This window comes from Symphodus melops (genome assembly GCF_947650265.1).
Source record: "Symphodus melops genome assembly, chromosome: 13".
NCBI classification, from domain to species: domain Eukaryota; kingdom Metazoa; phylum Chordata; class Actinopteri; order Labriformes; family Labridae; genus Symphodus; species Symphodus melops.
Genome location: NC_136703.1, coordinates 22,442,780 through 22,460,528, shown reverse-complemented (window position 1 = coordinate 22,460,528; position 17,749 = coordinate 22,442,780). Strand labels below are relative to the sequence as shown.

Below are 17,749 nucleotides of genomic sequence, written 5' to 3'. Positions count from 1 at the left end.
GATTCCTTTAAAGCATAGTAATTATATATTTATCAATTGCTATCAGTAACGTAGTTGAGTTGAATATAAGAGAGACTTCTTGTTCTTGAACAGACCCTGATCTTCGTTTGTCGTCACAGGCAGACGCGATGCCTTCGTCAAATCAGCGCGGGCGCAACATTCGTAGAGCCAATCAAATCTATCGACGCTGTAATCCGATGAAGCCCGTTGTCCAATCCGCGCCGCTGCTGCTTGTGGGCCAGAATCCCTCTTCAACCTTCTGTTTTCTGGAGGGGCACCTTCAACCAGCTCCGCGGTGCACCGGCAGCGGCTTCCTCAGCTGTACAGATCTAAAGTGGAAATAACAGTCCTACACAGACATAATGTCTTTTCTGTCGGTCAGCAGGCTAGCGCCTAAACTCCTCAATTCAAAGGTAAGAAGACCGGAAGCGGCCCCGTGGCCACTTTAAAAAGGTGTGATCGTTACCTTGGAGAGCTAACGTTAGCCCAGCCAGGCTAACGACGTAATGACAAGCTAGTTAACGTTAGCTAGCTTAGCATTGCTAACTAAATTGGTAGAACGCTGTTTTTTTCGCAAACTTGGCTTAAGAAATCCTCATACATTCTTTGTTTTTTTTATGTTTTTTTTACATTTCTAAAAATAAATTCGTGAAGTCTCTGCTGTTTTTTTGTAATATGAGAGCTTAAACCATATCGTTAAAAGTGTTTGTGAACTTGTGTTAGCTTCCGTTAGCATCCTAGCGTGTGTGTGTGTGCTGGCCTGGTAAAGCCACACCAGGACGTGTTTCTTCAAACCTCATTTAACGTGCTGTCACTGCACCACTTTTTTTTTTTTTAATAAAAAAAGATATATTAGTGAGAATAAAATTGTACATCTTACAGAAGCTGTCATTGCATTAACACTGAGCTTCAACACTGAAGTTTCTTCACCCTCCTCGTTGACCTTCATGTTAAAAACCATTTTTAATTAATGAAGCTCTCTGATAATGTCATTTATTCTCCTGTAGGTTCACCTCATTTGACAATGTAGAGACAAGTGTTTTTAATGTGTATTTTTTCATTTAATATTGAATTGAGATATGTAATCATGATTCATCAATATGACAGTAATACATTGAATTTCTTTGTATACCAGTGATTCTCTAAGTGGGCTTCCAGAACCCCCAGGGGTCTATTTATAAGCAATATAAAAGTTGAAGATTAGAAAAGCACATCTACAAAGTGGGATCTCTTGCACCAAGAAAATCAGCTATTTTATTTAAAACTCCTGCCCACTTTGTGCCAACAGATGAACTCTGATATGATTGTGACATGTTTGTCACTTTATAGTCGCATTAAAAAAAGATAAAAACCTACATCGGAGCATACAATTTCTCAAAGATTTTTAAATGACTTGGAAAGGTTAATGTATCTTAATTCTGTCATTGCTAAGTACTACATAGTACATGAATACATTGTATTAACATAATGCTTATCAACGTTACAATAATGAGGGGGTCACCTGAAAGGGGTCCATGCTCTAATAAAGTTTAAGAACTACAATGTGGTTGATTATTGTGCTCAGACCCTCCTGTTTAAAAACAACACTGCCAGTTATGAAGCTCTTTAAATGCTGATTGTAACCTCCAAGTGACTGCAATCGAGTGTCTTACCCCAGTGACCTCTCAGTCCAGACTATTTACACTGAAATAACCCTGATTATCAACTTGTCTTCCACTACTGAAGAACTCTTTATCTCTTACTATATTGTCCTCATGTCAAGCAAGCTTCCTTCCTTGAACCCTGTACAGACAAAGAGGGAGATATTACATTCCTGTTAGCAGCCTTGTAATTAGGACTATGTAGAGATAACCTGTATCACACTTTCTTTCTTATCAGTTGTAATCTTTGCACTTGTTATTAGTTAGCTGTATGTTTGGTTTCTACGGATCATGCCTGGGCCTTAAAATCTTTTGTTTCTGAATTATGACTGAAAATCATGTGAGTCACTTCACAAGATTTGGATCAAGAATGAAATACAATCTCATGATGGTTTATTGCCTCCGAGAATTTAATTTCTACAGCAAAACTTGGCTGTCCAGATTTTTTTTTTGTGTGGAAAAATATGAGCTTGAAACCGTATTTTCCATCTTTTTTTTTTTTTTTTAACTAATTATATAAGAGGCAAACGTAGTTTCTTACATTAAAGTTCTGATGGAGAAAAATCACGTTTTATACCAAAAGCTACTTTGTTTACCTAAGATGTATTTGATTCTTCTTCGCACTGCCTTTCCTCCACCCCTCTGTGCAGTGTTGCTGCTCTAACCTTTCTCCTCAGCAGGAGGCTAGGAGTGACTTTGGCGCTCTATATTTAAGACCCCAGCCTTGAGCTGTTACATAATCTCTGTCAGCTGTGGAGCGTGTGTGGTGAAGCGAGGGCCTTCCTTTTGTTTCAGCAACTCTAGTTCGTCCCTTTTCTACTCTAACCACTAGATTGAGGGGAGGTATCCTATTGGCAGCAGGTCCAACTTTCCCCTAGTGCTAAAACTGCTCCCTCTCCCATTCATGATTTTAATAAGCTTTCAGTGGAGTCCTGTTTCATTACTGAGTAACAGCAGGCCTGACTCACTACTACAGTCCCCAAACACAAAGAGTGCCTTAAAGTTTTTTGGACTATAGCCTCCGTACATGAGGTGCAATCTTAGTATTTGGACATCTGCACCCCACCAAAACCATTATTATTATTAATCCAACAAAGAAATGAACTCAGCGGTTTGTGCTGTGGGGACACCATGGATCGGTTCTGGCTGCCACTGCTAAGCAGCTAAGAAAGCAGATTTGAGGTCATACTGAACATGAAGATAGCAAAAGCTGGTAATGGTTAAAAGTAGCTTTCAAAAAGTGCTAAAATATGACTTATTTGGTGTGGTTTCTGCCGATATAACTATCAGCACGTGTTGGGCAGTCAGTACTGGGTATGTAAGCCCAACACTAAGGCATCAGGACTCTTAATCACCTTATATGTCTTCTAAGTTGTGACTAGACAGGCGGGCGGGCGAACCAGCTGGGAGTGGATTTAAACCTGCAGTGCTTCTCGGCCTGTTCTGAAGTTCAGTCTTAAAGTCTGAGTGAGTTTGAAGGAGATGTTTAAAGGACACGGTGTGCTGTCAAACAGAAGTTGGGTAATATGTATTTGTATGAACCACATCTTCGCTCACACCTTCAATTCTTCTTTGGCAGGACAAACGCGTCTGGTGAAGAATGTCTGTAAAGAGTCCTCACCTGTAGTTACTTGTTGCAGCTTTTGGTCGTGGCCTGTACAGACACTTAATATATGTGTTGTTTTTTTCCTATGGGGATACTAATGGAGGCAAGATGAGTTTAACACACCATGCATTAAAAAAGAGTAAAGGCTTTGCAGAGAGGAGAAATACAGTGACTGATTTTATATGGAGGCAAAGATTACAGTAATAATTCAAATCCATGAATTACTTGTAACATCAGTCACACTGCAGGAGAAATGGAACTGATAGTTACAATATGAAGAACTAAAAAATGAATGATTGACTCTGTTTTGGTTAACTGGGCAGAAAATAGTTGGTAACTTGAGGCCCTTCAAGGACAAATGAACTACGTCACTTTGTATGCTAAGGTGTACACTGAAACTTTGCCATACAAATAAAAAGAATTGCTGTCAAGCTGCTATTGTTGTTTTTTAGTTTTCTTTCCATTTGTGACACTAAAACTCCAAATCTTGTGTTGTCGTTTGTGTGTTTTACAGAGTGCTGCTTCCTTCCTTGTGGCTGCCAGACATGCCAGCGCATCAACAACAGTGAGTACTCTCCGTTCACTCCCAGAATGTTTGCTGGCTTCAGATTTCAAACACTATTAATCTGTAGCTCAGATGAAACTCTTTACTGTACTTGTACTCTGGTTTCCCTTTGTGTTACCTTAAGTATTTATAAGATCTAATAACCCTGTGAAGTTACACTTTGATTTTTGTTTTCAATTAAATATGAATATAAATTCTCTGTAATGAACACCAGTTCATAATGCGTGATGGTTTTAAGTCCAGATGTTTGTTCCAGCTAAAGTTCTCTGATTTTAAATGTTTGTTTATTGCAGAATCTGAAGGATGTTTTGGCAGACCTCATCCCCAAAGAACAGACCAGAATCAAGAACTTCAAACAACAGTATGGCAAAACCAACATAGGACAGGTCACTGTTGACATGGTGAGTAACACAAACGCACCATGTGTCAACAACAGCTCCGAATACATATACATACCACAAACTTCTTGTGATGTGCTCCATTAATAGATATTGGAGCATGTGGGTCATTAATCATTACATCGAGCAGATGTGACCTATTGGCCTCACTAATCTGCCTCGACCTGCCCAGCCTTGTTTACTTTGTCAGCTTCCACTGTGTGGGTCGGCTCCCTCAGAGGTCACAGTATGAGGTTGCTCTTCTGACTGCCAGCAGAGACATTTTAGCTGAGTCACTCGGCTCCTTTTACAGTACAGCGCAAATATATGATTTCATTTTTACATGTACGTACACCGCTGCCAAAACTGCTCCATCATCTTCAGCTTTTCAAACCTCTGCTCCGTGTCCATGGGAACCTTCTCGTTTTTGCAACATGACTTCAGTCCAGTTAAAATACATAATGTCAGAAGGAATTGCGCTATTTTTGTTTGTCTTTTTCGAAGACTTGACACCTTGATATCCAACATTTAGAACAAGTTAGAATCTACTTAAGGATCAAATGTAGTTCAGTTGTGGTAACTGCAAATGCCTAACTGAATACACAATATATGCAACACGTGATATTTATTTGTGTTTTTTTCACAGGTCTATGGAGGCATGAGGGGCATGAAGGGTCTGGTGTACGAGACCTCCGTACTGGATCCTGATGAGGTCAGTATGCCTTGAAAGTGGCAGGAAATGTTTTGATTGTAACACTGGTGTAATGGACTGAACCCCTTTAGCCCGCCGGGTTAGACACTTCTCTTGATTGCATTCTTGCTGAGCTGGAGAGCTTTCAGGGGCAGAGTGGTAATGCCGTGATGTATCTTGTGAGATAATCAATCAATCAAATCTAATTAGTGGAGCTGGAGCTCACGTTGGCTGCTTGCAAACTCTCACCGGATGGTTCATTTCAGGATAATTTAAATATGGATTTGTTTACGATCAGTTTGGCTTCTTTCCCCTCTGTCCGTTCACAAACAGGGCATCCGTTTCCGTGGCTACAGCATCCCAGAGTGCCAGGAGCTCCTGCCCAAAGCTGCAGGTGGCGCGGAGCCGCTGCCAGAGGGTCTCTTCTGGCTGCTGGTCACAGGACAGGTGCCCACTGAGGAGCAGGTGAGAGGAGCCGCAATCAGGAATACAATAGAGCTGGAGGTCTGCGGGTCCTGCTGTTCACTCTGTCCATCTGTCATACTTCCCTTCACTGCTGGTCAGATTTGTACAGAATGTCTTCACAATGTTTTGTCCTGTTGAGAATGAAATATTCCAGTTGAATAATAGGTGTTAAAGAAGGTGACGTGCATCCCTCAGAGAGGCATTTAATCACATGTTAAGATGTTAAGTGTTGGCTTGTCATACACATGGGGAGGGGGTCACAAGACGTCGAGGGGCTATTTTAATATAAATGTGTCCTCTGTTTGACTCCAGAAGAACATCCTTATAGGAACTGGAGATTGTTTTATAACTACAAAACAAGACTTTGTTCCTGTTTAAAACATGTGCTTTATTGCTGCCAGCTATCAGCCCCGAGGGTTCTATGAGGACAACTTCACTGATAAGCTTTCTCTTTTCTGCTTACTACATCTTTTACCTGAAGACACAGAGTTCACCTTTTAACCTTTGTCTTTTTGATTAGATCAATTTTATCAACTCAAATATGGCAGCTCAGGATGTCTAACAACCTGTAGATCTGAAGTGTGGAGAGAGGGGGAAAAAAAGAGAGAAATGTTTCAGAGAGCCGCACTCATACTGTGTAATTCTTTCCTCCAGGTGAAGTGGGTGTCCAAAGAGTGGGCAAAGAGAGCAGCGCTTCCCTCCCACGTTGTCACCATGCTGGATAACTTCCCCACAAACCTCCACCCCATGTCTCAGTTCAGCGCCGCCATCACAGCTCTGAACAGTGAGAGCAGTTTTGCCCGGGCTTACTCTGAGGGCGTCCACAAGACCAAGTACTGGGAGGTGGGTTAACCTCATCCGCAGCAGAACGTACCACATTGGGATTCGGAACATTAAATACATCGATTTACTTTTGCCTGGTTTAATGTGCGTGGTTTTCTTTTTGTTCTCTCAGTTTGTCTATGAAGACTCCATGGACTTGATCGCCAAGCTGCCGTGTATCGCAGCCAAGATTTACCGCAACCTTTACCGCGAAGGCAGCAGCATCGGAGCCATCGACTCCAACCTGGACTGGTCCCACAACTTCACCAACATGCTGGGCTACAGCGACGCCCAGTTCACTGAGCTGATGAGGCTCTACCTCACAATCCACAGGTACAAGTTCAACCACGTCTGCGATGATCAACGGAACTTTGACTTGTGACGCAGGCTTCTCGCCCTCTTCTGAGGTTTCTGTTTCTGGTCACGCTGGGATCAAAGCCGCGCACCTTCATATCGATTACATGCTGCGCTTCAGGCAAAACATGATGAAATGTTTGAAGAGCGAGACACCACTTCAAACGGTAGATCTAGATCATATGTGTATGCATAGAGAACATGAATAGAATCATTTGAAGTGGGTCACATGTCACATCTCAAGATAGAAAAACTCCAAAACGTTCACAGCATAAAACATCCAGAGTTACAACCCTTCAGGCCTCGAACCTTTAATATGAGCCGTTTTGGATGCTTAGTGGGGAGGTCGCTCCTCGTGTATGGAGGCTGTGGTCCCCTAATCTGCAGCCCATGTTCCAGCATTCCTCAATTTTCACCTATCCATTGTCCTCTCTAATCAACATACTCACTACAGGAGCATCATTATTATTAGGGCCTGACCAATATGGAATATTTTGGGCCAACATCGATATTGGGGAAAGAGAAAAATCTGAAATCTGCAAATATCTTTCTTAGCTTGATCTTCAATCTGTATGTATATATATATATATATATATATATATATATATATACTGGTGAATAAGGCTAATGATATTACATGAATGATTTCTAAATGAGATTTTTGTTTGTTTTTGTCAGTGACCATGAAGGAGGCAATGTCAGCGCTCACACCAGCCATTTGGTGGGCAGCGCCTTGTCTGACCCTTACCTGTCCTTCAGCGCTGCCATGAATGGTCTGGCTGGTCCTCTGCACGGTCTGGCCAATCAGGTTTGTACCAAGCACTCCTCACTGTTACTTTCACAAAGTGCACAACGTGTTTATGTAATGAGTTGACATTTTGAGTAAGGAACCATTTATCAGCTGCTCTCAGGAACGGCAGCGTCCCAACAAGAGATGAGACTTGTACGATTGTCTCAATTAAAAGCATGCGTATGATGTCAATAGGTCGAGTTTCTTGATTATTTTTACTTATTTTTTGCCCTCCTGCAGTGTTATTTACAAAACTGATGAAATTCCGCTGTCATGAATGTGTATTTTCTCTTCCGTCTCACAGGAGGTGCTGGTGTGGCTCACCGCCCTGCAGAAGGAGATGGGTGGAGAGGTGTCTGACGAGCTGATGAGGGATTATATCTGGAACACACTCAAGTCTGGAAGGGTAAAGACGCACTCGATTGCTACAGCTTTCTCTCATAATGGAAAAACTCTTTGTAAAGATGTGGACGAGTTGAGGCAGTGATCCTAGCACAGTTCAGGAAAGTTCCAACTGTTTCCATAGGTTGTGCCAGGCTACGGTCACGCCGTCCTCAGGAAGACTGACCCACGTTACACCTGCCAGCGGGAGTTTGCGCTGAAGCACCTGCCCAACGACCCCATGTTCAAGTTGGTTGCCCAGCTTTACAAGATCGTACCCAACGTGCTCCTAGAGCAGGGCAAGGCCAAGAACCCCTGGCCCAACGTGGACGCTCACAGTGGAGTTCTGCTGCAGGTAACACACCACTGATGGCTTTTAATCCGAGCATGTCAGTAATGGATCCATTTAACTTTATTTAAACAATGAAGAAAAAAATGTGCTTGTGCACGAGTGTGACGATACAAGTTTTTAAATCCATTTGAGCAGAGAAACTTGACTGTGATCCTGCATATGCTGCAGACAGTGCTGAAGGTTTAAACTGTGGGGTTGGAGCGCCCTCTGCTGGATAAACTACATGACGACAGCCTTTAGAAACCCTCCCCAAGCATTGTTTTCTGCATTATTTGTTTTAATATAAAAATTATGAGCTCACATCAGGAAACATGTTCCTGTACAATGTTTCTATAATCTGTCCATTTCTCAAGCTCCAGTAACTAACTCAGGTCCTGACCCTCTTTCCTCTGTGTGTTCAGTATTATGGAATGACTGAGATGAACTACTACACGGTGCTGTTCGGCGTGTCCCGAGCCCTCGGCGTGCTGGCTCAGCTGGTGTGGAGTAGAGCCCTGGGCTTCCCCTTGGAGCGCCCCAAGTCCATGAGCACAGATGGACTGATGACACTGGTGGGAGTCAAGTCAGGTTGAAGAAGCACCTGAAAGGAGTTTGTGGGTTAATGTGGAGGGTGGGAGGAGTCGGAAATACAAAAAAAAAAAAAAAAACAGACAAAAGTTGACCCCTGTCATTTCCAACCCCAGGGATGTAATGAGATTCAAAGAGACAGTACGCTTTTAATTTCATTTCACGAGAGATGGGCCTTTTAAAATCGTCTCAACATTAGTGTTTAAAGTGTGTTTAGTTACCCGCTGATCCGTTTTCCCATCGAAACTCTGCAAGAGTTGAAAACTTCAGACACATGTAACCAATAGTAGGCTCAAAGTTTGTACCGTTAGACGTCTGCCAGCATCACTGAGATTTGTGCAGTGCACCCGACTTGATGGGCACTGGGTCTGAACTAAGAATAGGCATAAGCATTCAAAGGGACTCGAGGGAGCGAATCAATCCTCCCCCTTTATTTGTTAGGCTTTTGGCTGATGCAGACATTCGTTTTAGGATATCTTTTTTTTCTTTTTTTTTTCTTTCTCCTAAGTCGAGACTCATCGTAGTTTCTTCTATGCAATGTTTCCAGATCCCACCCAATCTATCAGTCATCTCACTCCCATGTATGAACACTCCAGATTAGAAAATAAAATGGTCCTGACGAGCAAAATTAACACGCTGATCAAGATACTCTTCTCAGAAACATTCAAACCACTTAAAAGATACTGGCCCTTTAAATCTTTGTTCTGCCCCATTTCTCCAACTTTTAAGTTTGTTTGTTTTTTTCTTGCGATGATGACCTGTGTTACCTCTATGATCAAAATAACTCTTCTAATTATTTCTGCTCTCCTCTTCAACTTGCTCTCCTATTTTTAATGTCTCTCGGCTCTCCGGCGGGGTCTTCTGAATGGTAGAGAATCAAGAATAATGTACAGTCACAGCTATAACGAATAATTCAGCTTAGGGTGTTGTAATTGGCAGCCTGTAATAAATCCTTAAGAGCAAGCTTGAATAAAGAAAAAAAGAAAGTGTGATGTCGGGTGGAGAAGAGGAGGCTTTGTACGAGCTAAAGTTCTGTCCTATTTGAGTGTGTTTGTTAATCCCCACAGGAGAGCGCTTTAAACATCAACTCCAAAATGAGCACTTGCTTGATTGGATTTCCTAATTAGTAGCGGTAGAAACCCTCCAGGTTGATTGTGTCCCCTTTGACGGAGTTTATTTTTTGTGATGTATAAAATGATCTTTGGGTTCTCATTTAGTGGTTTTATTTATACTTTGTGTACATAGGTATATATATGTATAGCTTGAATGTATGAGCTGTGTGCGATCACTTGCTTGTAATAACCACAATGATTACCACAGTTTAACATCGTCGTAGTGTCCGCTGGTCACTGCAAAATTCAGACAAAGAACAAAAGGCTGCAGCTATCTATGTACATACACGATTTCTTTCCTAGCTCTAAAGGCCGAGCCGCTGCTTCTTCTTTTTCTTTTTTTCTCCTCCCAGGTGTTTCACTTGAATGTTTCAAGCTTGCTCTTAAGTTCTGGGTTCGTCAACACTCCATGTTTGTGTAGTTGAAGCTCTTGCGTCTTTCTTTCACACTTGCCGTGTTCGTCAGTAGTTCACTCGGATGCTCCGACATCTCACCGCTCTGCTGCCACCTTCCTTCTGGCTGTATCAGGCAGGCGTGCGCGTGTGTTTCGATGCGTTTATTGTGGTGTTCTTCCATGTGGCCTGGATGGTTCAAATAAAGATGTTATTTTGATCGTAGAGGAACATAAAGGTTGTACATGATGGCTGTGAGATGTCAGTGCAGACGGATTTATCAGAGACACACTTTGGGGACGGGCTGGATAGGTCAAAAGGGTAAGAAAAGCTTGAAGAGCAAATATTGGAAAACGTAACAAAAAATGGAAAATAATAAAGCTTTTTATTAACACTTGTTGTCCTTTGTTTAATGGTAAAGGGAAGTCCCAGTCAAATACGGCAGAAATAAAACTATCATCTGGTTTGCGTAGATGATGAAATGTAAATCATGCAAATACAGGGGCAGCTGGAAGTGGACCGGGCTGCTCCTGTGTTTACTCGCTTCCCTCACAGGCTTCTGATTTAGAGACGACTGCAGTCAATGAAGACTGTGGGGTGAAAAGATCAACTGTGTCAACTTCACCAAAACAGTTGAATCAGAAAAGGACTTCCTTCATAGTTGTAGGATAAGTATCCTAGAGTCTGAATGGGACAAGAAATAAAACTACAAACAAGCAGCAGACACCTCAGGAGATTCAGACACAGAATTTGATTCGTCGAGAAGAAGCTTCTGTTATTCAGCAAATCCTCACAGTGACCCTGGAGATCTCCCCTGATGAGAGTTCTGTGTAGGCCTGAGTTTCACATGATAAAAGGACAAGATGAAGGAAGATCCCAGGTCTGAATACAACACCTCTGCGACGTGCTGTTTATTAATAACTGGCCCACATACCATCACTGTACTCTGGTTTCCTGTTGGTCAGCTGCCTGTCCCCTCTGCTACTGTCCTCACACCTCCTCTCTCTCTCTCCGTGTATCGACAGTGACAAAGCCTCAGCTTCATCTATGTGACCGCCCCTTTAAATGCGTTCATGCAATTATATCAAAAATATGCAGAAAGGATATGAACTGCACACCACCTCCATCTGCCTTTTTTTATTTAAATAATAAAGCTCTGAGATACACACAGTATATACAAAGATACAGTTGAGCTTGCAACATGAAAATAAGTGGACTGCAAAAATATGGCAAAATATTCTCTAGTAGCAACTCTTCAGTGATTATAATACTGGCGTACATACTGGACTCGCACCATGAGGCCGAGCGTGAGAACAGGACTGAGGGTGATCACATACCAGTTTGGATGTTTCCACGTTTTTAATGTCTATGATGTACACAGCATTGGCACCCAAGATAATCAAACTTGGCATTGAACTCCATGTATTTATATCATACAGAAAATAAACATCTAAAACAAAAGCTTTTTAGCCAAGGTGCGTTCTCCTCCATGATGCAACTTCACTAACCAAATGAACAGCATGCCTGAAGACAATATGGGATCAAATAGAATTCACTGATATAACACTGTTTTTACAATCCTAACTGTGGTGTCTTTATTTTTTAATGTAACAGTGATTTAATGTAAAACACAAAACATTCATGCATCGATTTACCATCCCTTTACTTCCATCCCTTAACGCCCCCCCAAACACACGACAGCTTTAAAACCAAAATCCAGCTTTAAAAGATTTTTTTGTTTTGTTTTTAAGATTTGGAGAATGAATCTATCACCTCTTAAAAAGTGGCTGTTCAAACATTCAACCGAGCCTTTTAAATGAAATAATACCACGGGCTGCTGACTTCTGCAGTGCAGTCATCATGTCCTCACGACGCCACACAGCCGCTAGAAATGTTGGGGACTGTTTTCAATCTATACTCATGAAGCATCATAATGTGCAACATCCCGTCAGACAAGAAAGATGGATAAAGCTTTATTCTACAGCCCAACCGCAGACGTCTGAGTCACAAGGTTTCCATGGCATCCTCCTGATGACCTTCAGGAAGCAGAGTGCAACATCGAACGAGTAAATATGACATCTGTAGATATCACCTGTCCGCCACTTTTTTTAAAATCCTCATGTATTCTTGTTGTAATCCAATTTCCTGTAGTTCATAAATTTTATCCAGTCCATGGATTCATTTAGGTGCTCTAGTTTGTGCAAAGTGACTCTAGCGCCCCCTGCATCTTTTTATGCTGGGCTGTAATATAAAAGGCATGAATGAAATGTGTAGACCGAGTCTCAGTGATGAAAAAAACACAACCGCCACAGCACAACAGGCAAGTTTAAGTCTCATTTCCCAAAGCTAAAGCCAATAAAAGGACGCAGTCTTCTCATGTTAAAGCGCATGCGTCCCTTCACTCTTAATATTGCCTCGTCATTATCGTGTCACAGCTTACGGCGACAAACATTTCAATCCACTCAACATGGCACACTTCACTCCATCCCCAATAAAAAGTCGACAATGTGGATTTAAAAAGGATAAAAATGAATTCTGTTTTGCACCAAAATCACTCCTATAACTTCAACAATACATTAAATGCTAATTATCTAAAAAAGGGTCAAAGTAAAGGCAAGCTTTCTTAATGCAGTATAATGAGCGGATTCAAGAGTTAAAGTGATCTCAGAACTGGACCAACCTGACCTGATTAAGTGTCCGTGTGGAAAGAAACTGGAGGTCACAGTGGACGATGAGAGAAGATCTCAGTCTGTGCCTTCCCTCTGTTCAGTGTCACTGTGCCGTTTGTTTTCAAGAATAGTCGACTCCACCATCGGTAACATGATTTTGGAATTATTTACTGTTTTGTTCACAGAAATACAGCGAAGCCAGAGCAGTGACAGGTTCCTTCAGCCATGAAAAGGATCCCTCAGGTGGAGGTAGACAGACTAAACACAAGGAGGAGGAGGAGAGAAGGAAGCACATGTTGAGGCCAGAGCTCCAACATCATGCTTACAGGAGGCGCGTGTGTTTGTAGTGGGGGGGGAGACTTGAAGTGTTTGTCGTGTGAGCCGCTTCATGCAGGGTCGTACGGATGGAGAAAATAAAAGGTTGGTTTGATTTAAGGCCAGATGAGAGAAACCCGAGCCGTTGAGATCACGTCTGATGCACCTCGTGAAACATCAGCTCTCGTGGGATTCGAGTCTCTGGACCGTAGAGCTTACAGGCCCGGCGCTCAAACGCGGCGACGTTCTGCTTTACGACCTCGTCGAAGAACATGGTGGCTAACTGAGAGTGCAACAACGAGCGGAACTCAAAGGAAATCTGTCAAAGACACAAAAGAAGAATCTCTTCAGTGCAAATCAGCAGGAGAGAGTTAGTCAAAAACATTCAGCAAGTATTACTCGTTTAGTTTATGGAAATCTAGATCATTCATTTCTATACAATAAATGCAAAGCTACAGCTAGCAGACAGTTAGCTTATCGTCAACAGTTTGTTTGGTTCTCTATGAAGGTCTGAAAAATAATTATGGGAGGATTTTTTTTTTTTTTCAGGTGCAGACACTTCCTGGTATAAAGTCATCACAGAGCTCAGTGTTTCACTTACAGAGAAACACAGTCAGTGTGTCTGTTTGTGAAATTCAAACTCAGATTTAATGAGATTATATTTTGAATGGTTTTCTGCGGGCTACAGCTTCAGACTGACCTGACAGACTTGTGAGTGGAAATGCACCACGAGGAGTAAAAAAAAAAAAAAAAGGTTTGATTCACAATCAATCACCACATGAATTAAAGGGCAGGCTACTTACTGAAAAATCTACGGTGCAGGTGCGAGGGTAACCAGGGATACCAGGACTAAAGCGCCAAATGGTTTCCAGGTGATTGAACAGCTTTCCATCTGTACACACTGCCTGAAAAAAACAAGAGAAAAACTGTGATGAGAAATATGACTTATGACCAGTGTGTGGTAGCTGACATTACAAACACTACCAGCTGGAAGAAAACAATGTGTTGCTGTCTCATTGGGCTCGGTTCTTGTTATTTAAATCGCAGCGCTGCATATGAGAATCATTAAAAAAAGAAATATCACACATTGTTTTATTGACAGAACAGACTGAGTGAAGCTTGTTCCACTTACTTTGACTAGATGAGGCCGAACACTCGTGATCATGGATGTGTATCTCTCCACCACCGGAGGGAATCCTACTTCCAGCTGGGCCTTGGAGTGGCCCGCTCTCTTCATGATGGTCTGGGACTTCTTACACCAGGGAACAAAGAGCTTGTACTCGTCAACATTGGCCACCACATCGTACATTTCCTGCATTGAAAAGCTATGACGGAAAGCGTCGAGGTTAGGAAACAACCAATAAAAACACTTGGGGAGGATACATTTGTAATCAGCTCATCGTGGAAAATTACCCAAGAATCCGACGCTCCGAGTACTCCTTTCTTTTGTTGGTGAGGCTGATGAAGTTTCTGCTTTGAGGAACAGCTGTCATCGTGTCCAAGTCTTGAAGGCAAAGCAGCCTGGGAGTTCTTGTCATCAAAATGCCACAAGATGACAAGTGTCTAAAAGTTAAAAGAGAAAATGACACATAAGCCACATTCTAGAAAGGACTTGCCACAGGCAAAAAAACAGAGCCCACGCTGTTCCAGTAGCCAGCTCCTGCTCTCAGTGAGAACACAGAACAGTGGAGCAGCAGGTAGGAGAAGCTCTGTGTGTTGTGACTGCGCTGGTATGTTCTGAGCACGACCTGTTTTACAAATGAAAAAAGAAAAAGCAATGTAATGACATCCACTCGAGCTTGTTGAACCTTTGAACGATGTGTGTTCTGGCAGTCAGACTGTAGAGTTCAGACGAACCTAAACCAAACAAGATATTGAAGACAAGCATGGCAGATTCTTTCCTTTAAATAACGATCCACTATCACAGGGGATTGTGTTGAAACAATAATAGTCAAGAGTAATTGTTACGACCCGGCTCGTGGAGGGAAAGGGAAGCAACATAAAACCAGATGTTTTATGGTAAATAAAGTTATTTATTACAACAGAAGCAAATTGTGAAACATAACAAAAGGTGAGGCAAACTGAACAAACGAGTGCTGTTCAAATCAAAAACATAATAAAACAGAAGTATTCTAAATAAATGTTTTACATACTAAATCTAAATAATGAAATAAATAAAACCCAACTACACTAAAATCGAACAAAAAAACCAAACAGCACCCCTAATCCTAGTGTTACTAAACATCTAAAACAAAAGGCCATAACAGTAATGTGACAGAGTAATTCAAAATACTTCTTTTATAAAAAGACTATTTAGGGGCTTTTCCAGGACAGCTGTGGACAGACAGGAAATGTATGCACAGCATCAGGAGTTGAACCTGTAACCAGTTCGATAAGGAGTGTAGCCTCCAATCGTGACGGGGCGACAGAGAGCAAAAATAAATAGGTAGAGAGAAACAGTTAAACCAGGGCCTCTGAAATATACTAGGTAAATTAATAATATGTATTACTTCGATCATTTGGTGAGTTAGCGTCAGAAGTGTGGTGTTCTTTTGTCAAGAAGTCCATCTAACTTCTAGTGAAATAACTATTGTGAGTATAAAATGTGTCATTGTGAGTCAGTGTTTTACACTGATATGACACACAGGATTTATCTGATAAAGTGAACAGACAGAGCGTGTTTCTCTAGTTAAGTATCTGACAGTGAGTCAAACTTCAAACAACAACAGAGTACCAACAATACATCAATATATCAGCTGATAAAAGCTTTGGAAAAAATTTACTAATTATCATTATTTGTCTCTAATCTGCGTTTCTTTAAAAAGGAATGGTCAATATAATGAATATTGGAAGATGTGGCCTATATCACAGAGAAAGAAGATTTAGATGACAAGTCAAGACTGATATAAGAGACCCCCTCCCCCCTCCTTCATGGACAATGTGAGGTGAGTCTGTGACCTTAACTCTTCATACCACTCGGTCCAAAGGAGGCCCCGTGTCTGCTGATCTGTATTGAAGGACGAGCTGCATGTTGGTACATTAATAGACCCCTGAAGTTGACTCCGTGATCGGGCTCACCTGATGTTTTGTCTCAGGCATCCTCTCGGACCTGCAGCACGGCAGGAGCGAGGGGAGCCCACGGTGGCGATGTGGAGGAAGTCACTGAAAGTCCGCACACCCATGGGTAAGCGCCGAGCACCCGCCGCGGCTGCCATCAACCCGGCCTCTCAGACTGTAGATGAGGAGGGGGGTGTAAGGGTCCTGGTCTGGGAAGCTGAGTCCGGGATCTCTTCCACGACCCGGGCGTTGGGATTCAAGGTTCGAGTCCACACTAATGAACACGCAGCGTCAGCCAGTTCTGACTCCCCGATATAAACAGCATTTGCTGGTTAAACTGAACAGTGTCTCCTGTGTGAATCCCCCGGTCGATGTCAGAGCTGTCAGGCTAAATAACGAGTCAACAGCTAGCGTTAGCAAACATTAGCTAGCAAGGTTTCATAACGGAGGGTGAGCTAAATGCGACGTACTGCCGCATTCCTGTGTTTTCGAATAAAAATACTCACATCACTCCACGTCTCGAGCGAAACACTTCAACAAACTACTACTTCAGCCTTTCATCATTGTGAAACTCAAACCCGAGCTGAGGACGACCTTCTGCGGCTGAGAGCCGGTGGGACAAACTGTTCCTTTCTTCTGTCTGCGGGTCAGTTTCACGGCTCCGCGGTGAAACACTGACCCCCAGCGGCTCGGAGGCCACATCACAGGGAGAGGAGAAAACATATTTACCAAATTTACATTTACCTTAAAACACGTTTAAAATTATTTAGGAATAATAATTAAACAATTGAATGATTGTAAAATTGTTTTTTTTAATGCCAAGCACATACATTTGCACATACAAGGATTGTGTCTTGATGTATTGGTGCAAAATAGTTAACAAAGTAGTAAGAACTTAAATAAAATATAATAAATAATTACAAATACATAATAGAGTAATGTAAATGTATAAAAGGTGCAGTATTCAAGTCTAGTGAGCGTCAATATAACATATAAAAAACAGTTTCAGCCTTCACATACTGTAAAGAGTCAAGATTTTTTATTTGTCACATGCTCATACAAATGTTCAGTGAAATGTAAAGACTGTTCCGCAAGGCCATGCAATAACAATAAACTCAAATTAGTAATACACTGTAAAATAGAATACAATGGCAAAAATAAAAAGGAGATATTTAATGTACAAAATATAAAAATAGAGAATAATGTAAACAGTGTCCAGGGGTGTCAAAGTGCAATGTGCAGGTTTATGTTTTGAACTGAGGGGCGAGGGGTTAACAGTCCTGATGGCCTGAGGAAAGAAGCAGGGACATTGTTCATGAGGCTGACAGCTGAAGGGAAGAAACTGTTCTTGTGGCGTGAGGTTTTTGGTCCTGATGGTCTGCAGCTTCTTCTCAGAGGGGACAGTCTCAAAAAGCTTACCTGCATGCCTCAGGGTCCTGGAGCCAATAACGACATTACAGTGCCCCATCAGATTTTTAATATCTGACATGTATTGTGTTATCATTTATCTTTTATCTCCATCATTTTGAATAAACTACAATCAATAATCACTACTTAGTTTTTTGGTGTAAGCACTTGTTTAAAAAAAATATAC

General features: G+C 41.8%; 2 protein-coding genes across 2 annotated transcripts; one reads left to right on the top strand and one right to left on the bottom strand.

Annotated features, from left to right (window-relative positions):
* Positions 1–217: 217 nt before the first annotated feature.
* Positions 218–10,508, top strand: cs (citrate synthase). The gene is made up of 11 exons (XM_079358625.1): positions 218–413; positions 3,761–3,811; positions 4,105–4,212; positions 4,835–4,900; positions 5,213–5,344; positions 5,999–6,187; positions 6,300–6,499; positions 7,199–7,328; positions 7,615–7,716; positions 7,837–8,046; positions 8,445–10,508. Exons 1-11 carry the CDS (start codon positions 363–365, stop codon positions 8,613–8,615), a joined length of 1,410 nt encoding a protein of 469 aa, XP_079214751.1. The 5' UTR covers positions 218–362; the 3' UTR covers positions 8,616–10,508.
* On the bottom strand, positions 10,047–16,815 carry coq10a (coenzyme Q10A). The gene is made up of 6 exons (XM_079358626.1): positions 16,662–16,815; positions 16,177–16,543; positions 14,512–14,661; positions 14,231–14,423; positions 13,902–14,003; positions 10,047–13,417 (listed from the first exon to the last, which is right to left on the bottom strand). Exons 2-6 carry the CDS (start codon positions 16,311–16,313, stop codon positions 13,250–13,252), a joined length of 750 nt encoding a protein of 249 aa, XP_079214752.1. The 5' UTR covers positions 16,314–16,543; positions 16,662–16,815; the 3' UTR covers positions 10,047–13,249.
* Positions 16,816–17,749: the final 934 nt, after the last annotated feature.

Excerpts from the sequence above, each read along its gene's own strand:
- coq10a (XM_079358626.1), bottom strand. The coding sequence starts at position 16,313 with ATGGCAGCCGCGGCGGGTGCTCGGCGCTTACCCATGGGTGTGCGGACT. Across the intron at positions 14,662-16,176 it reads TGCCTGAGACAAAACATCAG|ACACTTGTCATCTTGTGGCA; the intron begins GTGAGCCCGATC and ends TTTAACTTTTAG. Across the intron at positions 14,004-14,230 it reads TTCGGCCTCATCTAGTCAAA|GCAGTGTGTACAGATGGAAA; the intron begins GTAAGTGGAACA and ends TGTTTTTTTCAG.
- cs (XM_079358625.1), top strand. The coding sequence starts at position 363 with ATGTCTTTTCTGTCGGTCAGCAGGCTAGCGCCTAAACTCCTCAATTCA. Across the intron at positions 6,500-7,198 it reads CTCTACCTCACAATCCACAG|TGACCATGAAGGAGGCAATG; the intron begins GTACAAGTTCAA and ends TGTTTTTGTCAG. Across the intron at positions 7,717-7,836 it reads ACACACTCAAGTCTGGAAGG|GTTGTGCCAGGCTACGGTCA; the intron begins GTAAAGACGCAC and ends CTGTTTCCATAG.